The sequence below is a fragment of the Megalops cyprinoides genome, chromosome 16 (assembly GCF_013368585.1).
Source record: "Megalops cyprinoides isolate fMegCyp1 chromosome 16, fMegCyp1.pri, whole genome shotgun sequence".
Lineage (NCBI taxonomy): Eukaryota > Metazoa > Chordata > Actinopteri > Elopiformes > Megalopidae > Megalops > Megalops cyprinoides.
Genome location: NC_050598.1, coordinates 11,159,002 through 11,184,315, shown reverse-complemented (window position 1 = coordinate 11,184,315; position 25,314 = coordinate 11,159,002). Strand labels below are relative to the sequence as shown.

General features: G+C 41.4%; 1 protein-coding gene across 1 annotated transcript in view; it reads left to right on the top strand.

The window, feature by feature from the left end:
• Positions 1 to 4,391: 4,391 nt before the first annotated feature.
• Positions 4,392 to 25,314, top strand: part of LOC118791387 (BTB/POZ domain-containing protein KCTD16-like) — a 55,754-nt gene continuing 34,831 nt past the window's right edge. The window contains exon 1 of the mRNA XM_036548733.1: positions 4,392 to 5,543. Coding sequence (XP_036404626.1) covers positions 4,700 to 5,543 — 844 coding nt within the window. The 5' untranslated portion in view covers positions 4,392 to 4,699. The remainder of the gene's footprint in view (positions 5,544 to 25,314) is intronic.

The window sequence follows — 25,314 nt, the reverse complement described above, 5'->3', positions numbered from 1 at the left end:
AGAAACGGCGTTTAAAATTTGTGATTCCCGAGCGAGGGCTCCTGAATGGTGAGTATGCCGTGGCTGGCAGAAATACATCAGTTATTGTGTACATACTGATGTTCAATACTCCATCAGCGCTGAAAGGTTCACTCAGGGTTAGACTGCCACATGGCATAGACGCTTTCTGACACCGTGCCCACTGATGTTTGCTGTCCACTGGCAGGAAGAACAAGCCTTATGCCATACAACCATCACAGGAAAAATTATGAGATTAGTACACGGACGAACAGGTGGTGGTATTCATCACTCATAGGCCCAATGCAAAAAGTAGCCGGGCCCTAACATTGGCCTGACCTACAGACGTACCCTCCGTGCATACATGTATTGCTAACCAGCCATGACTAATCGGAACACCGAATGAATGCTTAATTATTTATTAAACTAAAATGATATTTTTTCCTAACATGTCAAATAAAAATTGCAATAAGATCATGTGAAGCAAGACAGAAGCAACAGCAGACTCTGCGCACTGATTTTGTAAAAGAAAACAGTACTCAGTATTCAGATACGCAGCCCCTTTCCGCAAGAAAGAGTAAAAAGCTTAACATCATAAAAGGCATCTCAGTCCTTGGCCCAAAAGAGGTCATGAGGTCTAATGCCCCAGTGTCAAAATTGCAAGAATTGCCGCAAGTTTCTTACGTTACAGATGCAAGCAGCTATGTGAAAATCAGTGTGTTAGTCAACTGAGGCCTATCACACATCAGAAGTGGAGGCAGCGTGGTTGCTGAGCAGCTTTTGCGAGGGGCCAGTGGATTAAATTTTAAAGTACATACAGTACATTTTTAAAATTCCACATAAGTCACGCATGCACTGCACAACAGCGAAGGGGTCATAAATGCTCTGCTTCAGCTCAGGGCCAGGAGTCTTTTTCCCCATGCCTCAGAGGTGAAATGAGGTGTCAAAGTCCATAAAAATATCCCGGTACAGCCACATTTTAAAGTATTATTGTGCTCCATAACTCCATATCTCAGTTTGAGTAATGTCACTGGCAATCCCGAGATATCATAATTAACTTGCTTGTAAAATCATGTTATTCCTCATTTTAAATGCTCATTGTCAGTCTCAATGAAATGTGTTCTATTTCACAGAGACAGTTAAGAGCTGTGAAATATAATACAATCCACTGTTGCGGCAGGACACAACCTATCACATTGAATATAATAAGCAAAATGAAGATACGATTGTCGAATGGCAACAACGACACTGAAGTACATTTTTAGAAGTTCTGGTCTGCCATGCAAACCTCCATTGCAGCAAAGCACTTATGTCTGCTCCTCACCTTCACGTTAAAGGTTCCAGCCAGCATTAAATTGTTGCCAGTGCCTCTACAAGCTATTATAATTTGTGAATAACGTCAAACACCTGTTTTAATTGGCAGAGAAAGATCTCCTGGTAACAGTAAATCCAAGGAAGAGGGTTTCCATTATGCCTCTGTAGCAAACATGCTCCTCATACACAAGATAATTCTTGTATATAGTGCAGAAAGGGATACCATGCAACTTTCTGTACCCTTAATGATTTTGTGATATATTTTGTGGTGTGTGTGTGTGTGTGTGTGTGTCTGTGTGTGTGTGTGTGTGTGTGTGTGTGTGTGTGTGCGTGTGAGCATGCATGCGTGCACACGTGTGTGTGTGTGTGTGTGTGTGTGTGTGTGCGTGTGCATGCGTGCACACGTGTGTGTGTGTGTGTGTATGTGTGTCTGTGCATGAGGACATGAGTATGTATATATGTGTCTGTGTATTTGTGCTGTGTTTCTCCTGTTTTTCTGCGTCATTCTGGTCTAGCAATCATCTAACCATACATTTCAGTCAGCTCCTATCTCTGATGCTCACTTCAAAGCTGGCTATGCCAAATCAACCACTGGCACCAGTTTTACAATGAAGGAGCATCCATTCATAACCAAGTTTGCGGTATTAAGATATTTAAAAAGGCACTGATGCTGTCCTGGTGTCATTGGAAGGCACCAAATAAAACTTCTATTTAGAATGAATGTCTTGGATATCTTGAGTAAATGAATGGTCTTGTTTGCAGGAGACATGGGTAAAATTCAGATTAAAGAATTAACAAGAAAGATATCATATTCCAATGTGTATTTTGACAACCTGATGTATTTTGCAAAGAGTGTGTCTTTGCAAATAATTTTACTCTACAAAACTGAATACAATTATAAGTCTGACCAGCGACATATGTCTACTGTTAATACACCAAGACAAAGGGAATCAGACCTTAAAAAGTTGGAGTGGGTTTGTTTATCTGTTGAAAGCCAATGCAGAAGGAACAGTGGTGCTCCTTTATTTCACTAAACACATGTCTATTTCATTTCTTGTTTTTGATTTTTTTTTAATCAATGTTAGTTTTTCATAACGTTATGAGAAAGTGCAGACAGACTGTTCATTAAGCCATCATAGGCATTCATTAGTCATACCAAAATTACATCAGGTTCCACTCCTATAACTCTCCCAACAGTGACAATAACATTAATCATAATAATCAATAATCATTCTTGACAAATATGTTTAAAAATACAAAATGGTTTGATACATATTTATGAAATGTTGACATCTTTGTGAATGAAAGCCACTAAAAAGAGCAGGATAATAACACAATTACAACGGAACCAGACTACTGCCTGCCAGAATTTGGCAGCATCTGGCTATATTCTTTATAATGTGAACTATAGGCAGGTAATAGTGATACGCTTTTTTAACAAAAAAAAAAAAAAAAAAATGTGATGAAACTGTCCGTTTCTGTATGCTTTGGACATGGCAATGTGTGTCTATGCGCATTTTTGATGTCATATGCACCAGTTGGATTAATAAAATTACAGAATGATACGATTTTGTTATGCATGTACTGAGATAAAGTTCCTGGAACACATGTCCTCATTGAAGTTAAAGCTGATTTGTTATAGGAACCTTCTACCCAAAATGACAGGCTCCCGCTCTTAAAATTTCTGTCCATGGTCCTGAAATCAGCACATGGTCAGTTCTGTTTGACAGCAGAATACTTCGTGCACATGGCCTCACTATAGTTATAATTAATTACAGTAGGCCTATTGAGCACAGACGAATGCTTAAACGGCTCAAGTAAAAGCAGATGTTGTAGTAGGAAATAACTTGTAGGTAAAACTTATATGGCCTTCGTGTCTGTGTGTCTTCGTGTCGTGCTGTAATTGTACAAATCTAATAGTACTGTGTCCTCAAACAGACGCTGCTCTCAGCTGAGAACTGTCTCATTGTGGAACTGTACACATCCTGTCCCCGTACTGTCGCTATACTTGCTGTATGCACTTTTGTAAGTCGCTTTGGATAAAAGCGTCTGCTAAATAAATAAATGTAAATGTAAATGTAAATGTGTCTCCCAGACTGATAACACGACCCCCAATTTCAGTCCAGCTCTTATTCTAATATTAAAACCGAAACAATTGCTCGACAAAATAGGGTATTATATGGTTGCGAAGTACAACATTTAGATTTAGTGAACGGTAGACTAGGAACTATAAACATTATTAATAACCATTTTCCCTCTAAAGCTATTATTTTACAAGAAGACTTCTATTTACGGAGCTCATATCAGGCAGACGTAAACACGAGGGTGTAATGCATTTACAGATGGAATTTTCCTTTAAGATGATGTAAGACTTTATTCCCCAGGATGGTTTCTCCCTGCACCGCTGAAGCAACATCAGCTGAAGCGCTTTTACGCGGTACAACCCGGAGCATCATTGCAGCTCCCTCAACAGCCCCTGCTATTCGCTCAGCGGCGTGCGCACGTACTGGCCGGTTTCATCCAAGCTTCGGCGAACTTGGAAAAAAAAAATTATACGAGCCGCGGAAGAGGAAAAGCCAACGGTCGTGGACAGGTCAAGTTGACCAGAGTCGATGGAGACAGGTGAAGTGTCACGTAATTTTCGATTTCCTATATAGCTTAATTAATTGTGTTCCTTTGAAGTTATCTCGGACCGTTCAGGATTGGCGAAAACACTTCAGTACCGAACAAGTTGAAAATACACCACCCGTGCGCCAGTACGCCGATTCCCCATGGACTGCTGAAGTAAGTTAGGGATTTTTCCTAGGTTTGAAACGATGTGATAAACGTTTTTCCTTAACAGAGGTGGGATCGTGCTATACGGTTTGTGACGATACGATATTGGGCGTTATACTTGTTATTTTCTGGCTTGAGACGTTTAATTTTGACCGCCTCCCAATTTCTCAAACTGATTCGTATGTTTTTTTTTCGGGGGCAGCAATGAGTGAAGACACTGTGTTTTAAGGATGCAAACATTTGATACATCAATCATTTTTCCACATGTGGAAATACATTTGGAAATAACCTGGAATGTACTATTGCTCACTTCACTAATTGCGTTATTCCTCAAATGAACTTGGACGAGTACGATGGTTTGCATGTAAATATCGTATATTCCATAGGGGTACGTGCGTGTTTCGCTCTGTAAATGGATACATAAAATACCGAAAATCCAAAGTGGGGGCGCGAGAAACGTGCGGAGTGAGTCTGATTTTCATAAATATACCTATATAAAATCTACATGAATCACTGATGCTTTATCCCGTCTAAGGAAAATAACAAGGAAAAAACTTTTTACACCACCAGCAAATATTTGTGCGAGGCTACCGGCAAGAAGATTTTTGTATGCATGACTGAAACGATGGCATTGAGTGGGAACTGTAGGACTTACCCGCCGACTAAGGAGCAAGAGTCTGCTCAGAATTCTTTCCCCGACGTTTTGGAACTCAATGTTGGGGGGCAGGTATATTATACTCGCCATGCCACCCTAATTAGCATCCCCAATTCACTGCTGGGAAAAATATTTGCTACCAAGAAAGATCCTACCAACGACCTAGCGCGGGACCCTAAGGGACGTTACTTTATCGACAGAGATGGGTTTTTATTTCGGTACGTGTTGGACTACCTCCGAGACAAGCAGGTCGTCCTGCCTGATCACTTCCCAGAGAAAGGGAGACTCAAGAGAGAGGCGGAATACTTTCAGTTGCCGGAACTGGTCAAAATCCTGACCCCCGACGACATCAAACAAAGTCCGGACGACTATTTCCACAGCGATTTAGAGGACGCTTCCCAGGGCAGCGACCAGAGGACATGTCCGCCGTCGTCTTTGGTTCCAGCCAACAGGAAGTACGGATTCATTACTGTCGGTTACAGGGGCTCGTGTACCATGGGCAGAGAGAGCCAGACGGATGCCAAGTTCAGACGGGTTCCGAGAATTTTGATCTGCGGGAGGATTGCCTTAGCGAAAGAGGTCTTCGGAGAGACTCTGAACGAGAGCCGCGACCCGGACAGGCCGCCCGAGCGATACACGTCACGGTTTTACCTCAAGTTCAAACACCTGGAGAGAGCCTTTGACATGCTGTCAGAATGTGGATTCCAGATGGTTGCCTGTAATTCCTCGGTGACAGCGTCTTTTGTCAATCAATATACTGAGGACAAGATCTGGTCCAGTTACACAGAATATGTCTTCTATCGTAAGTCAAGTTTATTTCCTTCCCAGCGCTTCCGCAACCTGCACTTATTTGCAAGATATTAATATTGTATAGATGATGACTGAATCTCTTATTTTGAAGGTGTTTTGGCATATGACCCATTGGCTTCTTTGGGAGACGCAGGGGCAAAAAGTGGTCTATCAAATCTTACTTTAATACAAATTTAGGAATTAACCACTAGGGGGCACACTTGGTTTATTCGTTATTCGTGTGGATTTCACTGTATGGCATTGTTGTGGTCCAGTTAGGAATATAGACGACGTGATTGCCATGTATTTTTTCTAGCTGATGGCATTGCCACATTATTAAGTTTACAAATGACTACTACTTCTGTACTTTGGCTAATTTATGTCCCAATCTGGTTTATTTACTGTGGCTTTTCAGGCAAAATTAGTAATGAGAAGTTGCAAAGGGGCAACAACTTGAAACAGTGTAGAAAGTGGAACACCTAAAAATCATAGTATTTCGTTTCGTAGAAAATAACCCTATCAGTTTATAAACCTAACAAAAATGATGCAGGGTCTAGTCCAATCAGAGGCAACTCTTTTTAATGGATTTCATTTGTCTTGTGTGTGTGTGTGTGTGTGTGTGTGTGTGTGAGAGAGAGAGAGAGACAGAGGAGGGAGAGAGAGAGAGAGAGAGTGAGCGAGTTCATGCTTGTATGTTTGTTGCCTTCTCTCTGCTCACATTGTGGCATTAATGGTCTCCTCTAACTCAGTTCCATTCACTTCCACTCTTACCTGGGCAGCGTTTGTACAAGTGCACCTGGCCACTTGCCTCTCTCCAAGTGCTTGTCATTCTGTTACTGTAGATACAATAATTAATACCTACAGTAAAGGCTCTCAACATGTTTGATTTTTTAACAGAATACCACACATTCTAATCTGGAGGTGAAGTGTTTGTCAGCAACAGTGCTAGAGACATACTTTTCTATCTGTTGCTCAAACTTGATTAAGTGAGGTAAGGCAAATGATTCACGCAGCTGAAGAAAAATGGGATATTTGTCATTACCCATAGCTGAATTAGAGCAGTGATTGTTGTCAAAGTAATTCAGTGAAAATCTGAAGAAATCACGATTTGATGTGGCTGAATTAAGTTAAGTGCTTGGTATCTGTCTGTTCCTTATTGGTATGTCTGCATCTCTCTCATCTCCCTGTGGAAGAGGCTGCTCTTTTCATCACTGATTGTTCTCCACAATGCTCTGGTAGACGTTAGACCCTATACGGTGCACACTCAGTTCATGCCACCCCTTATTAAAGCAAACGCAATATTTAGATCAAAGCCACCAACAACAGTCCACCAAAAACATTTTGTTATGGAGTTACAGGAGTAACTCCTGTTACAGGAGTTCTAATCAATGAACACCATCTGTTTTCATCAATAGACACCAGCACAGGAGGATCTGAAGGATATGACGTCGCGCCAAGCACAACTAGCTTTGCAACCCTTAGTATTTCTCCTCCACCAAAACATTAATTAATAATTAGGCCTGCTCCATTTTTCCAGTCTCAACCTTGACCCCTTTAGTACCAGTGCTGTTGTTTTAATTTTGAACCGACAAACACAAGGTCCCTATCTCATAAACACGTACAACACCACATGAATAATGTGTTGGTAAGCACGGGACGCTCTGAATAATTTACCCCTCACCACTGGAAGGGGTCAGGTTTGCCGGGGTCTGGCCGTGCCTCAGTGTTAGCTGTTAGCGCTTAAAGTCGGAGTGGAGGGAGAAGTTTGACCACCAGCTCCTGCACTCTTCATTAGCTGCTCATTTCTGTGCATCTCCGGCCCACATGGGAAAGATATGGGCGCCATATGGCCAATTAAAAAGCACTTTGTTGATAATTCCAAATGGGTCCCCTCAGAAAACCTAAAGAAAATCCAGTTGGTGGGTCAGGAGTCCTGCAGCAGGACTGGGAGGGTGCTTCCATATGGCTCGTTAATGATTTGCTCCCTGTGTCATTACTTTAATTGCAGGCGGAGGCAGCTTCACCCCTTAACACCAATTTAGGGACGGTTTCTGCCGAGTCATTGGTTAATGCTTCTGCTGTGGTTCTGCATGTGGTGTGGGTATCTGTTGTACAGACGCAGAAGTGGATGTAGCGTGTTGTTAAACGGAAAAGCATTACAGCAAAGGGCTCTGTGGTGTGATCAGCGGGAGACTCTGTCTTCCCATATGTGGTCCAGACATGCCAAACAGTGGGTGGGTGGGTGCACACTCTGCTAGTGTATTCATATCCTACTGCAGGAGGCTGGAGCAGAGACACAGGCCTCATGTAACGAGCTGGCGAGATCACAAATTCACAGTACACACTGTTGTGTGTCGTCTTGTCCTACATGAATACAACAGTCCTCCATGTACTCAATACACTCCCTGTATTCAATTTTCTAGGATTTGAATGCACACCATAGCATCCCTAAATTCATTATCAGGGAGTATGAAGCGAAAACGGACACGAGGTTGAGGCTGAAAGAATGAGGTGAAGTCTATGGAGAGAGTGACAGGCTCTGGCACACTCTCAGGCTCAGAACTGCCCCCGGGCAAAAGCACCAGTTGCTATTTACAGGCTTTGCCACGTTCCCTCGGAACACTCCCTCCGGGCACGGTTATTTACCAATTAGCTGCACAGATTAAATGATTGATAATTAATCATTTGCGCTGACAGTCGGAGGACTTGCTCCAGCGCGCGGTGGAGACGTCGTAAATCGCGTTATCATCTGCTGCCAAATAACCAGTTTTTTTGTTCAATAAAGAGGTGTCTCAGCCTCAGTCCCTCCCCTTGCCCTGAATATTTACAGCAGATTATCCAGGGTGACTTTCTGTCATCGCGAGTGGTGTTAAATCCCAGGATGGTAATTAATGTTTGATGGATGAACAGAGAAAAATAATAGCTCGTGTGAGATTCTGACCATAAAACATTACCGCCGCAAGCTTAAGCAGGGTGTAAGTAGGGTAGCAGTGTGAGGGTTTTACTATAACACAGGATTACTGACCTGTAGGCTTTTTCAAATCCTCGGTGAGCTACTTTTGTTGCTTTACCCTTGAGGGAGGTATCAGTGCACCACTTGAACCAATCCAGAAAAAAATGATACTTGTAAACACGAGGCGCATACTACCTATCTCATGTACAATGTGAAGTGTAAGCACACAGTTACCTCAATTGTAGGGTAAGTTGGCATTTTCAGATTTTCAAAATAAACCAAATTATATTGATATTTCATGACAGTTGTACACACTGAAATATTACAAAAAGTCACTGAAAATGCTGGTATTCCTTTGGGTTAAAGACAGCAGGCACTGCTTATTGTATGAATTTCCATGCTCTGCAATTGTCAGGCAGTATTTTGAGGATTTGAGAAAACCAGTCAAACATCCTGTCCTCTGTAAATCTTTCTGCAGTCATCTTGCTTTGCAGAGTTCCAAGACCTGATTTACATGCATACTCACAACTTTGAACCAAAACTGTACACGTGCACGTAGCCAGGCATATGATTCTTGAAAGCTGAATGTGGCCTGGAAACATTCTTGCACCTATTAACACCCCATACCTGATGCACACATTTTCCTATGCAAGTGAACAGCTGCAGCAGAGAGGATTCCTCTTAACAGTCACTACATTAGTGTCATGTATGGTCTGGCTTTTTAGTATTGTTAGACATTATACATCAGGCAAATACCTTTAGCTCATGATATGATATGTTTCATGACACTGAGTTCAAGGTACAAAATTATCCCAAAACAATGTTCCCAGAGAAATTATGATGACAGGAAAACATCATTTTAAATGCCTGAAGTTGTATTTAGTTTTCCTTTCCCATACTCATCCATAAAACCCCTAGCCATACCAAGTTTGAGTGCCATGTCACTTTTACAGAATGGATTTACTGGATACCATTTTTGATTATGATCATGATTATGAGGGCCAAGCACCAGCAAATAAAATCTTTCTACAAAAGCACATTGCTCTAATTGTATATGCAAAGGTTACTGGCTTTATACCATAGTTTTACAAACATTTTAAAATTCAACATAGGACGTAATTGTACTGATACTGATTTTAGATTTCCAGAATAATTGGTCATGTTAAAAAGCGCTACATAAAAATGATTATGAATAACATAAACAATGATCATGTCGAAGTGCACTCTCAAGATAATGCCTACCATTATTTCTGTAGCAGAGCAAGAAGTACAGACAGCCGCTCCCTCGTGGAACACTGTGTACTCTGGTGTTGTGTTACATCATTTCTTGTTGACTCTGCTATTTACATTATGCAATATCATTGGCTGAAATATAGAAATATTTTATTGTTCCTACAAAGACATTTTGTGCACCATTTTCAGCAAAACAGAGAAATAATCTTTGCGCATTGCTCAATTTTAAAGTGACCTATTATGATTTTGCTGGCAAGATACTGGGGGTTTTGTGCATATTGTCGTCAGTCGCTTTAATCTTGTCTGAAGGAGACTCAAGAGGGAGGGGAGGGTTGATCGAGCTTTCTGAATTTTGAAAATGCATTAATAAAATCAGTTAGGGAAACTATATAAAGCTGTGTTCTGTCATTATGACAAAAGGGCGAGAGGTGGAAATTAGTTGAGATGCAAATTTTGCACTGATACAACGAGATCTTCAGCAGCCGTGTGGCATAGTGTAAAGGAGCAGGGCAACCTAGAGGTTGCTGGTTTGATTCCCTGCTGGGGTACTGCTGTTATACCCTTGGGCAAGGTACCTAACCGTTAATTGCCTCAGTAAATATCCAGCTGTATACATGGATAAATATAACCCAAGAAAGTTACTCTGGATAAGGGCATCTGCTAAATGGTAATAATGTAATGTCTTTTGCTCACATGCAGTTATTAATGCATGGAATCTCCTTCCAGAACCTGGAAGCCCAGATCCCTGGATTTTTCAGAAATTAAGTGCTAGATGCACTCAGACAAAGTGATAGACCTAGATGGGGTGAAGGGTCAATTCTTGTCATTAAATGCACATTTCATGAATCACACTTGATGTTTATCTAGGCAAAACCTAAATGCTGCTCCCCCCAAAACAACTATATTATCATTCTGCTTATTGTTTGATAAAGGAAGCCACAGGTATAGAAGCAGATTTTTAAGCAGTATGGTGTCAAAGCAAAGGAATGGCCATTTACTTGGGCCAACAATGAACACACTTACAGGTAGGAGCTTGAATTGCACTGTCTACAATGTAACCATTGATGGGAATTCTCCTTGCCTGGAGAAATTGCCAGCCATGATGTCTGAAAGCTCTTGCAATGCCACGTTATCAGATTACTAATTTTATTGTACGCTTGTTACAAACATAAACAGTGACATATGGGTCTTGTTTTCAGTACTATAGGATTTTATTACATGTCAAAGGCTCACAGCCCAGATTTCTGTTGGCTCTGTTCCATTTTAGTACATGTTTGATATTTGACTGAAATTTCATTGTCAGTATTTTTTTTTTGTCAGCAGTATTGATTTTAGCTGACTTGCACATTGAGTAGGTCCGTAACCCCTAAGTCACCCTGCCTAATATGGTGTATATGTTTTTTGTAAGGTAGACATGTGGTATTAAATGAAAATGAAATACTATAGGTCTGTGTGAATCAAATACTAGTCTCTTGATCCAGTCAGAGAGGACAGAGAATGGACTTGTGACAGGTGTGCTACTGCTCTCAGCTCTATTTGGCTCCTCTACAGCCCACTCCATCAGAGAGAACTGCCACTGAGCCTAGGAGCTGCATTATTCAGACTGAGAGAAGGGGAAAATGACCTGGAAACAAGACAGATACGGCAAACATGATGGAGACCCGCTGCAGCCTTAGCTGACAAGAGCAAGTGTCTGGTCTGCCCTGCGGTAGGCTGGCAGGATATGTCAATAATCCGATGACACTGGGAAATCAAGGGATCAGAAGGAGCAGCAAAGGAGTTGACGTGTTTCATTTGGCCTGCCTGTGGTGCTGGCAGCCAGGTCCTCTCCAATCGATACATGTGAAATTCATCCCCAATATTACTCACGGCCACAAGCCAGATTGGTTTGAAAGGGGGCAGGACTCTATGTACTGTTGAGTCCCTGGGTGAGAACAAATAACCCCACAGAACTGGTGAAGAGACAGTGGAGAATCTAGAAGGACACAGACTTAATTACACTTTGTTTTGAAAGGATAAGTTTCCTCTTTAACTGTTGTTAAAAGACATGCATTTCTTATTCTGCCCATGTAAAGCCGTCCTCACGCAATAGAAGTCACCCCGTTAAGGATTTCTGCTTTGCAGATTAATATTAATAACCACCATCAACACTGTAATAAATTACTCTAACCTTTGATACGTGTTAGGGATCAATGCAGGATTGGACATTAGCTTATGGGCCTGCTTGACTGCTTTCTAATTAAAAAAGCCGTCCAATCATTCCAAATATTACCCGGCCTGTGATCCATCAGACAATCCCAAATGATAATCAATTACAAACCAGGACCATAAAACAGAACCACTGAGGCCGTGAAAAACAAACAGCACAGATTCAATATGCTGATGCTCCTATTACTATAGCCTATCACACTGGCTCTATTAAAAGTGAGCCACAAAAATTCCGGAAATAACAACAAAATAATACAAGGTAATAACCCTGTGCATGTGATTCGTGAATCGAGGATGTCCTAACAGGAAAGAAATATCCAAACTTCACTGAGAGGAGAATAAAAAAAAAACACGTATTGTCAGATTCTGGACAGCAAGCATATTTAATACTGAAATCTCATTATGAGGCCTTTGTGCACATGCTGACAATGAATTGTATGATGCAGTCTACTAAACTGCATAATACCATGGCTTGTTATATTGTTTCTATCTCATTGCAGCAGAGAATGCCGCTACAGAATTCCACATTAGAAAGACGGAGACATTTTCATTATCATTATTTGGGGAACCAGCTACAACGGGCCCTGGCAAAATGAAACGTTCTCCCAGAAAGAGATAATACTCTCACGCGCTTTCAGAAGTTTATTTACATGTGCGGTTTCATTACGGCCCCGCAAGCTGAGCAATTGTGCTGGCACCGTGGTTTCAACAATGGCTTGGAGGTGACAGTGAGAGGGAGACCGGGGCTCTATCAGACAGTCCCTCCTGTCAACATAATGGAGGCTATGATAAGACTGCCTGAGGGCTCCAGGAGATGCCCCTCTGCTCTCACCGAGATAAACCAGTATGGCCTGGAGGAGGATACGTGTGGAAAAGGACATACAAGCAACCACACGCAGGGAGACAGACATGCGAAGATGCATTGCACACCTGCACAGAGATGAAAATGCTGATTTTTTTCTGTTGGCATGCTGATGCTTCCGGTTCTTTTGGAACAGTGTAAAGCACTGCCTATATCCTTTCTGCAAAAATGTGTACGTGGCTTAGAAGCTTAAGTAGTCCTGTAGCTGCAACCTCCTGCTGTCTGATTGGATAGGAAGTCAAAGGCTGTTTAGCAATAGCAGAACAAGTTTCTACTTGTGGAATCTGAGGAGAAGGCTATGAATGACATTGATTCATGGATAATTTCCATGGGAGATCAGTTTCAGGTATAATCAGCCCTGTCTGTCCTGTCCGTAACACCTTAACTTATATTTCAAGCTCCACTGTTGTCTGGTCTAGTTATTGTTTAATTAGGATTTCCAGGCAGACCATGTATACTGTACTTATCATCTGTTTGGACAGCTGGATATTTACTGAGGCAATTCAAATTAGGTACCTTGCTCAAGGGGGTAACATCTATTCAAATTCAAATGACAAGTCCAGGTGCCATCAGGTCCTGCTATGCTATAGTACTATCCACGAGCAGGTTTTCAGAAATCCATCAATCCTGAAGAGAATATCGGGCATTTTAGTGTACAGACTATTCTTTAACCTGTGTCATATCATCCCTCCAGGCTCAGTATCAAGCCCACTGGAGAGGGGACGGCATGTTCAGTGTTTGTGTCAGTGTTAAAACACTGGAAGCAGGGGCAAACACAATTCGTACATAATACAGAAGTGTTTGTGCTCACACTAAAAAATAACATACCTTATCTGGAAATGAACGATTTGATTAAAGTCATTTGAAACATTTTTTTAAAACCAGTTGTCTTTGATATAAGAAATAACCTGACTGGCACTGCAGCACTGTTGTTTCGTTTCTTTATCTTCTTGGATAGCAAATGCATAAAAATAGAACAGCTCCACCTGAAGCAGCTGGAGTTTTCCTTGGCACATCTTGCTCATGCTTTTGAAAACAAGGGGCCCCCAGGTCTCTGTAGCAACTTGTGATCACATGTCCAGGGTCCTGACTCCTTCGCTGCACCACTCCCCAGAACCCTTCTTCTCTCCTTCTCAAACGGGATGTAATTGCTTAATTTTTCTGCTGGTTCTGCTGCTGAGGTTTTCTTTTTTTTTTTTTTGTTCAAAACGCAGGCCTGGCTTTGTGTGCGCTCTATAAATAATTGCCACAGGATGTCAATTTTTTGATGCTTTGTGTCTGCCAGAGTTTCGGTATTTAGGAGGTTTGGTTCCTCGATGTCCTGCGGAGCATGAAAATAGCTGGCAGCTAACCCACCGTCTGGTGCTTCTGATGAAAGGCACCTGCCATCCTCTGTTGGAAAACCCAGTGATCGGCAGCGCGAGAGAAGAACAATCCTGGGATAATCGCACGGTCTTAACATTGTTAGGTGGTAGGAGGCTGCCGGCATACCAGGAGTCCAAGGGATCGTTGCCATATTACTTTCTGAAGGGTAGGCTGCCAGAGAAAAAGTGTGTTCACTTTTCAAATATTAATGAGAGCTACAAATTAGCAGACTAGCACCAGCTGTGGTAACACATTAGCCATACAAATGTAAATCACAGCATTAGTCAGTTCAATATTAAGCCCCTTGCAGCAGATTTGATCTTTCTGATATGCACGCCATCAATATATAATCATATATTGCATGATATATTGCATCATATAAGCATGAATTAACTACTTCAAAAAAATGATGAAATGATGGTGTAAAGATTGAGGATGCCCTGAGGTTAACTCTAGCTTATGTGTCTTTCCTAAATAGTGGGCAGGTAATATACCCTGAATGACATGAAACCTTTCTCTGGGTTTTTGACTGAGGAGTGGAATGGTGACTAAATCGGAATAATTTCCCATACCATGACATACCAGAGTTAACCATTAGTGTCCACATTGGGTGAAATGTAAGCCGATTGCTCTCTCCCAACCTGAATGACAGGCTTTTGCATCTTGTTTGGGTTGGAAATGAATCTTTTTATAATAAAATACAAGGATGAAATGAAAGTATCCTTTGGCATCCACAGGGGGATGTAACTGAGGCTGTTAGTGATAGACAGATTTGTGCTTGGTGACGTCTTGAGTACATGGGCAATTGGAGGTTAGAGGGAGTAACTCTTGAGAGACCTGCATTTCAGTAATGTACATATCGAGTTTAAAATAATAATAAAGTGATAATATAAAAATAATAATGTGAAAGTTTTTTTTTACTTCCATTATATAGAAGTACCTACACCACACAAGTATAAATAAGTACAGCGCTGTACAGGCAGACAGTAGGAATCCTAAACTTGTTAACACAGTTTCCTTGCCGAGCAATGCCAGACCTAGCAGATATGTGGAATGCAACAAACACTGGCACAGTCTGCACTCAAATGAGTCTGGATATTAACGCTTAATGGTAGAGAGGCGGTTTCTGGTTGCCAGTGCTGTGGTTATCTGGGACTCAGTGTAACAGTTCAGCTAAAGACATATCAGTAAGAGAACCTATAGAACACACACTGATGGCTTTGCTTAGCAGTATACAATGAGTTATACGTGCAGAGTGTCTTTCTTGTTATTATGCGTTTGGGATTGCACAGGATGAGAGGTGGAGAAAATAAAGAGCACCTCTGACCTTTGACAACGGCGGTGAAGGCAATGGTAAAAGATTGGCCCCTCAGTGGAACCCTATTGAAGGCAGAGAATGAGCTCTTCTGCAGTTGTTAAGTGCTCCCTGAATGATACTCTCCCGCGCTGTGCTCCTTGTTGATCTCAATAGATTTGTTCCCCCACACAGTTTCAACAGGTCAAGTCAATACTCAGGAGCCGCTGTCACCAAGATTGACAAAGTCACAGTGTGAATCTCTTTACAATTGCACAAGGCTGAAGCAAAACATCGGTTTCGGTGATGTACGGGAAGGAGCGTCATGTCTGACATTGACTTTTTTCATGCTTTGGCAGGGATGGGGTTCAGAGGTCAGGGTGCAGGTCAAGCAATTCCTGCAGGTCAGAACAGCAGAAATACTTGGTTTGTCTAGGGCACTGCTCCTGTTTCTTATCAACCACTGTCTAATGCAGTGAGCGCACAATGAGACCAATACGGTAGCATCAAATGCAAGGTCATCTATTAACTGTACAATGCAACAAGTAATGATGACATGATTCTGTAAATTATTGTCAAATAAGTCCATAATAATAATAATATTAAATAATAAATCCATACATTGTGAAAACAATGAAATGCCTTTCCTTTTAGGTAACGTGTTGGCTTTCACATTACCAGTTCACAAATATACACTTCATACTTATTTTGAATACACCTGTTAGTCTATTGAACAGATGGCAAAATCATTGCTTCAGATAGACGATCACATGCCCATGTGTTTTTTTGCCCATGCTGAATTAAGACATTACATCTCGTGTATGACTTTTACTGCTGTTCTTGGAAAAATTCCTGATTGGATTCCAGTTTCTGCTGTAATAATTCATACATTTTGGGGCTGAAATGCATTCTAATTCAACATATGCAATTTCTCCCAGAAAACTCACTTTCTCATGCATTGTAATAACCCTTGACTGTGTAACGTGTCATTGCATTGTGGAATGTGTACTACAAACAGCATGTATACAGTCTTTTTCACTTAATAGACTGCATAGCTGCCCTGCTTTACGTATGCAGTCTTAAGCCTTACCCATGCCAGTCACAGAAGCATGAGGGACGTGTTCCAAAGTATGGCCCTCAGCAGCATTGCATTTCCATATGGCATCCTCATCCCTAACTGCTTCTTGTTGAATGATCATGCATCTATGCTGTTTGGTTGCTGTCTATAGATAGAAGGTAAAAAGGCTGCTATTCAGCACCACAATGAGTGGCGGACCAGTCATTTACGGTCTAATGTAATGTATCTCTGGCCAGGCTGAGTCTGATTTGCAAATAGTTACAGCTGTCTTCTGGGACTCGTAGCTATGATGTGTGGAGGGGGATGGTTTCATGCATTTATCAGAGCTGTGAATCCTCCAAAACACTATGAAATAAACCAGATTGAAAATTACTGTTTACATTTCAGGAACTGAATTATCATATTCTCCAATGCCAGTCTAGATACATCTAAACACTACTGATACTTATAATACTAATTATAGTATCTCTAGGAATAATTATACATCATGGTAATTATTACTATAATTACTATTGCCCAGCACTGAAATAGTATAAAAGAAGCAAAAATACAGTCATGAAATGCTATAATCTCTTTAAATTCAGATTTCAGATTTTTTCAACTAAACTAGATTGAACTCTAAAACTAGATACCAGTCCTGACCAGGGAGTGTTGGTTCTGATTTAGCTGGAAAGTTGTCTTCAACTCTGAGAGGACAGAAACATATGGGAACACCTGGGGGAGGTTTATCTGGCACCCAGCCTCCCGTAACCCCATTAATGCTTCTGTGAAGGGCAGGAGGGATCGGGAGACTGAGAGACAGAGAGGCTCTCATTTGTCTGGCAGGGGTTTCACCTCTCCGTGGACAGCACTGATGCCCAGCCTCCCCTCTGACACAGTGACGGGAGGCGAGCATTTGTCATAATCAGTCAGATTAAAACATCACTTGGCCTGTGGATGGCAGGCTTTAAACGCCTGGCCAATGGGAGGCAGTGGGAGGCAGCGCTTTGCGTGACCCCTCATCACCCCACCTCATCTCCCAAAAAATTGGTGTCACGCTAGCAGAGCTCCTCCTATTGAGATGCTTTATTAGAAGTGTTACAGAAGAGACTGAGGCATTGTCTGAATTTTTTCTTAAATCAATGCATACCACACTGTATCATTATGTCCGGTGAGACATTAGCATGTCAGTGTACATTTACTTCTGAGATAGGATTATACACCTCAGCCTTTGTCTCTAGTGAAAACCCAAATCCCCCAAATATACAGCATGTGGCAAGGCAATAGTGTATAAAGGGCTGGGGAACCAAAGAACACTTATCTGATTCTACATTACAGCAGAATCACAGTAAAATACTGGCTTATAGTACAAATGAGGGCACATCAAATTCAATAAAAATGCACCCTCATTAGGGACATGTATTAAAAACAGATGAAGATGCATTATAGCTAACTGTAACCTATTTGGAAAGGAAAAGCAATCAAAATACACAGAGGTTAATATAGAAAAGAACTGAGATGAAAATATTAATTTAAATCTGTTAACATTCTGCAAACAATAAGAGCAAAATTACTTTTCTAAAAAGCATCTGTTTGAAATCAAAATGGTACTGTCCAACTGAAAATTGAAATACACATTCTGCAACACAGTTTACAGGAACCACCAACAACAATCCAAACAGCTAATATTTTGAAAAAAATAAATAATATAAACTACTAAACACAAAAGATGTGCAACATAGCAAATGCAGGCAGTGGGTGGCAGCCCTCTCATTTTTTACACATTCTATTCTCCTCCTGTTTTCTTCCTTCTCCAAGGAATAATCAGAGATTACTACTAAAAACTGCAAAACTGTTTTGTGTGTGCTGTCCCCGGGGAAGTGCACCAGTTCTGCAGTATGCCTCCAGCAAGGCTGAGAGCTGAGCCACGTCTAACTCAGCACGCCGGAGCACGGAGGACTTTTCCTGCCAGCGTGCCTATCAGTGGACAGACCTTCTCATTATCCGTCCAGAGTGACAGAGTGTATCTGTCACCACGCGTGACCGGTTTGTGCCGTAAACGCTTCCCTGCTTTCGCCCGGGCTTGCCCCCCTCCCCGGCTCCGGCGGCATTCCTTCTGCAAGCTAAACAGCAGCGATCTGCCTGCCGCTCCCCTCTCTGCGTAGCTCTCTCCTGCAGACAGATGGTATTGCTCTGGTGCGGCAGCAGAATCTGCTGTCTCACATCAAGCCCTGTCATAAGTGTCCTGGCTTTCTTCCCGGGTGAGCACCCTCACTCAGTCAAACTCCGGCCACTGCATTAAGCCCAGGATAGCGTGATGTCACAGACGGATAAGACGTGTGATCGACTTCGGCTGTAAAACTTCCAGCAGCCTCGGTTCAGACAGAGTGCACTGATAACGGTTCAGCAGCTATGACCTCCGCGGCGTTGCGAGATTGGTTTTTGGGTATTTTGACCCCATCACCTCCCCCCACTTGACTGGAGGAGATGAACGCACAGCTGTATGATGTCTCTCTCTGATGTTACTTATCGAGGTCATTTCTCCCCAGGCTGATAGAACAGTCTGTATCAAATGCCTCAAATGGATTTGACACATCAAATGCATCAAGCACAGACTACAGATTTCAAATTTAAGGTTTCATCCCATATCACTCTCTTTTTTTTCTGAGATGATGTCAAAATATCTTTAAAATAAAGTAGTTTGCACTTTTATAGCAGAGCGCCATTAGCTATAATTCCCCATACTAAGTGAATTTTTAGGGTGTTGATGATCATGTTTGCCTCTAATTCAGAACTCCCTGAATGTTCACACAGCTAGTTCACCAAAAAATTATTAGAGTTTTGGGGGCTTTAAACATCATGTAAAAATCCATGTGTAATAAGCCACTCCTCTTTGTTAGTCTCATGTCTCATCAGCAATAGGGTTATGTGCATTATATTGCATACATTTACATTTTTGGCATTTAGCAGACATTGTTATCCAGAGTGACTTACATACTTGTTGTCCATTTATACAGCTGGATATTTACTGAAGCAATTCTGGTACAGCAGCATTGCCCCAGCAGGGAATGGAACTAGCAACCCTTCGGTTACGAGCCCTGCTCCTTACCACTGTGCTACACTGCCACCCGTGTACATGTGCCGCACGTGTAGCACAACTTACTGCACTCATCAGTCTACATAAACTGAGGTGCCACATAAATGTTTGTGAAAAAGCCTCTAATGCTGTTCTGTCATGGGCAAACCAAAAAATCGCTGCTGTGGAGGTGATGAGATTGCCCACATCTACCACCCAAAACACAACCCTGGTGAAAATCATCAATAAAGGGTTGTGCCAGTATGTGGGACAATGGTGTTTTTGAGAATGGTACTTTACATACAACTGTAAGCATTCTCCCTGAATTTTCATATTTTGCAGGCACAGCACCCGCCTTCATTACAAATGCAATTACCTAAGACTGGGTTTGAGTCAGATTTGTTTTCGCCGTGCAGCCCTTTTGTCCTCAGTAAACACATCGTAAAATAATCAAAATGCTTTAGGCTTTCACAAGCTGTACATTATGATTTTTCTTCTCCATTGACAATGACCACAGATGTTTTTTTTTTTTGGTTATTTCCAACCTCCTTCTGACATTCATTTGTATATATTGGCTTTCTCGGACTCATCACTAAAATCTGCATTTGCCTGAGAGCTAAACTAGAGAGTGATTTCCAACCCTGTGCTTAGTGGCTCATTAAGCTTCAGGTTTAAAAATAGGCACAGATCAAGTCTTAGATACGTGGGTCCATGTGGATCTGAGAGTGGCTTGTTTGTGAAGGCCAGGGTAAGGCTCTGGAAAATGGTTACCACCCTGGTGTAAATCCTCACGCAACCCTACACAGGAGCAGCTACTGCGTAACTCAGTCGGCTTGATTATTGCAATACAGTGGAGGTGCCTAGAGGCCCCATCTTTTTATTTCATTTCTGTGCTCATCAGGGCTCTTCTCCATACCTGTCAACTTTACTCATAATTGCGTGCAGTTCACGCAGGGCAGCGTATAATCCAGTTGTGTGAAATGTATAATTACCACTCCCTGTCAGGAAAACCACGGGTGGATAGATTTGAAAGAAAAAAATCTGCATTTTTGCAAATGCTCGAGTAAAATCAATGATCACAGAAGTATCGTATAGCATTGTAAAGAGCCTTTTCCATAGTACAATACAAAAAAACATAAATGTCATATGGTGACGCGTTAAAATCTAACAATGCGACTTGGTAATGTAAAAAAATGTGAACATGGAGGAGGGTTACTGTGGTCATCAAACAGCATGATAATATACAATGTCAGCAACCGCAGTGAAGGATGAGAGACATGAGAGGCTGATTTGATCATGGGCAGCACACACGGAGGAGTGTGTGAGGAGTGGCGGATGGCACTATGAGCTCACTATGGAATCACGGAGAGGGTTTAGGCGTCCACTGGTCATTAAGCAGGTGGCTGGCCAAAGGCCCAGAGGGCATCATAAAAATAACTGAGAAGGCATTATATGTCAGGCCTGGAATTTATCTTGACTTGTATTTAAACCTGTGCTAGCAAATAAAATGTAGTGTAAGGCAAAAAAAACAAAAAAAAACAGGCAAGTTGGACCGCAAATGAATGAATAAAACGGAGCATGTGGGGCTCAGGAGTTGCTTTGTCAGCAAGTTGCAGGCTGAGTCCCAAAGCTCGGGACCAGCTGTGTCATCCACTGACGATGACCAGCAGTCCACAGCGGTGGAACCTTGGCTTTCACTCCTGTCAGGGATAGGGGTGGGTAGGCTGGCTGAGGTCTCCTCGCTTCACTTCCCCCAGGCACCGCGTGATCCACCAGACGCCTGTGAGTTGCCCAAATGATGCCCAATGAGCACCCATTTCACTGCGGTGCGCTGTGTGACTTGTGATGCGAAAAATTACTGTTGGCTGCGTGTGAGTGTGTGAGGGGATTTCACTAGTCTCACTTCAGGGCTCTTGCAGAGGTTGCTGTGATCAAACAAATCCAGTGTACAATTTGCGATTCTGAAACAGGCTTGCATAAAGAGGGAAAAGCATAAAAGGGTGAGCGTGTGAATGTTTGATGTAATTTTGTAATTTTGAGAAAGTCCAGCGTTCTAAGGGATTTAAATGTACTTTACCTTCATTTAATCGGTTTACAGTCTGCCATGGATTGACAAGGCTGTGTGAAAACATGTTAAAATGAGAATATGCTTCTCTTGGCATTAACAGAATTGTTTTTTTTTGTGTGCATTTTTTATTTCTCCACTATGGATTTCCAGTTCTCATCAAAACTGGGAACAGAATCCAATGAGAGTGTTTTCACGTTGAAACTGCAAATTTGTTTGGGGTCAACAATCCTGACCACCTTAAGAAATTTGTGAGCTGCTTGACTGGAATGAATTTTCAACTTGAATTCATTGGGGGAGCTATATACCATGATATTTTTGGCAGCTTCATTGAATGTTCTAAACAAGTTTATTCTGTTTCCTGTATTGTTGGTAATGTATTGTTCTATCTGTGTGGTACATCTGCACTGCCAGTATAAATGCAATTTTACTGTAGGATTCGTGGACTTAATGGTTCTCTAACACCTGGCTCTGGTCAACCAGATATTAGAGAGAGCCATTTTTCCAAACCTTGAGCATACCTCAGCCTCTTCCAGTGTAACAGGACTAGTTGTAATATACATCTCCATGTCTACAAAACCTGGATAAAACAGTTCAATTTTGAATAATACTTCACAACAGAACACCAAGTGCCCAATCTTGTTTTAGCTAGCTCAGGTGGCAGTTTTATTAGAATGGAACAACTTTCTGTGCAGTTGTGTCTCTCAGAGACATTCTGTTTACTGTATTTTCCTGCTTAGATAATGTTTAAAAACTTTTTTGACAACAGGCTTGTCAGCTCTGTGGACATTATTTGCTCATATTTTACTTCCAAGTGCCACTTTGTGAGCATTACAAACCAAAAGCACTGAATCTGGCAACAAGCCTAGAAAGATGTCATTGGAAGTCTTGTTCATGTAGCTTGCATTGTCTGACACAGACGCAGTCGTGTTTGTAAAATCAACTTCAACTGCATTCCACCTACCACAGAGGAGCAATTCTCTGAGTTTAGACAGGCTATATCAACCAGAACAACCCTCAAATCAGCTGTGACAGATTGTCTTTGCAGTTCAAACAAAATAATGCCAAACATGAACATTTTTCACACCTGTTGACTACCTCAGACATACACTATCAGATGTTTTGATCAATGCTCAGGTTTTGTTTCTGTGCAGACCAGTGGCTTTGGGATGATACATGTTGCAGACCTTACTGGCTGATGGAATTGCCCCACTGTACAATGTACGTGCTTTTTTTCAAGTGGAATACACATGCAGACTAATGCATGCGTCAAATCAGGAACAATATCCTCTCACCATTTTCCCCTGTGTGTTTGGACCGCTAGTTTAAATGCTCATCTGTTGTTATCTTTTGTGTGGTTGTGCAGAATAAATGACATCCACCTGTAGGCAGTGCACCATGCTGATGTGATTCCATGCTATCGCTCAGTGAAACCTGTGTCCATGTGTCATTTCCTCCTCCCTTACTTGTAACTGTGAATCTGTTTTTTTTTTTTTTTGCACGATGCATTCATCATAATTAGCCATTAATTGAGTAATTACTCACATGACTTTGCTGATTGCCTCAAAATTGGAGAGACTGGAGCACCTACAGAGGAGCCTGGAGGGTAAAGATTAAAACACAAGTTGAGTGCCTCACAGGTCATGGGCATTGACAAAAAACTCCAGGCCCTAATTAAACAGCCAGGCCACTACATCGGTATGAAGAGCAACAGAAATCCACTCTTCATGCTTAGCATAATTAATGGCAGAATAATACACCGAGTTGATTAGAGTTGACCTCTTGAAAAGATCAAATGACCTTTAGAAACGTCCAAGCAGGTTTGCAGTAGCCTTTTCTGTTGTTAACAGAAATTTCCACAAAGTACAACAGACTATTAGCCAGTGAAAGAATTTCATAGTAATAAAAATTGCCCTTCATTAGGCTGCTACATCATTGCTTAAAAAAGAACAAAGGAGCCTTTTTCCTGGGATTATAACACCTGTAATGTTTGCTGTGTTTCACGGAGGATCATTCATATACTTGTTTTTGTCATGCAAGAATTTCATTGTCCATTATTAGCAGTATAAGAATATGAAGATTACAAATCATGCTTTGATGTAGGAAGTAATCTGACAACATTAGGACGTTTTATTTAAATCTAGGAAATATGCTGTACATCACAGAACAATGTGCGCATAAGTATGCAGATATGCAGCTCACGCTGTGGAAATTTTCACCTTACAGCAACTGCATATTACTGCTGCCATGCCTTTTACCATGCACAAGAATGACAGTATAATCCCTTAACACATTACACTTCCAAGATCTCCTTTTTGCTAACACCCTGATGTCTGAATTCTTTCAAAATAGACCAATATCAGAATATATAGAATAATCCTGTCGAGATAAGGAGGCGTTGATGCTGTGCCTGTTAATAAACCAGACCTGAATTAACACAACTAACCAGCTGAAGTGAAGTACATCACAACCATGTATGGCAGGGAGAATGGAACTATCCTTAATGAAATGCACAGCCAATCTGTTTATCTCTGTGTGGCATTCTCACACTGAAATCCCTGTTTGTGAAACAGATTAAGCTTTGAAAGCCTCAGTTTATTTTCAGTTCTTTCTCCCAGAACAGGGCCCTGTTTCCCACTCACTCCTTCCCTTTATTCTTCTTTTCCTTTGTAGATTGCCGCTGAAGTCTCCGTGTGTTCTAATTAGACCGCATTCATTTGCTGCCCCATATTGTGGGTTGCTCGGTGGATATGAAGTCTTTGTGGCGCAGACTCCCTCCCACCTCCACCCCCACTTCTCCTCCTGCTATCCAGCAGCAACAAGCTCACAGGAAGGCGAGCATATTTTTAGGAATTATGAAACATTTATCAGCATGCGGTCCTCGCATATCAGTTTTTTGCTTGTAATGATCTCAGTGAATAATCTCAATGAAGAATATTTGCATGTAAGGTAAAAATCAGCACTCACTTGAATTAATTATACAGCCTAAGGCAGTATGAAGAGCCTATCATAAGTTCCACCTATGGCAGTTGATTAAATAGCATAACTTCATGACTGTAGAATACAAACTTCTATTTCTTACTGCTTTCTAGTAACTACTTCAATTGCTTATGAAATCTCTATATTTTTTGTATGCCTAGAATACTTCATGTACCTTTTCCATGCCCATCCATAGCCCTTTTTATCTTCAGCACACTAAACCTGTGAAATGGGGGTGACCAACAGTACATCACTCAGCCTCAATGTAATAAGTACAGCATTTTAAAATCAAGAGGTGATTGGGTCAGTTATGAGCTGACTCAGATACATGTGTGTAAACCCTACTTAAATGATTCCTAGAGCTATGCATGTCTATTACCACTACACAAGGTCCTACATGGGCCACTTAATTCCTATGTGGGAGATCGTTTGAGGTGTTTACCAAAATTAGAGATGCCATTTGTTTCCAAGATATTTGAACATTTTCTTTTAAGTCAGTTTTCTCATGTAGTCAGTTTTCACATGTGGCAACAACATTGCAGTTAGACTTTATGCAGTGAAAATGAACATTGAATAGCTGAATTTATATTTGACAAATACTGAATTTCACATTTGAATTCACCTCAGCTGATAATGTTGCATGACTGTCAGTAAATTGTTGAACGTTAACTATCTTTTAATATGACACAATA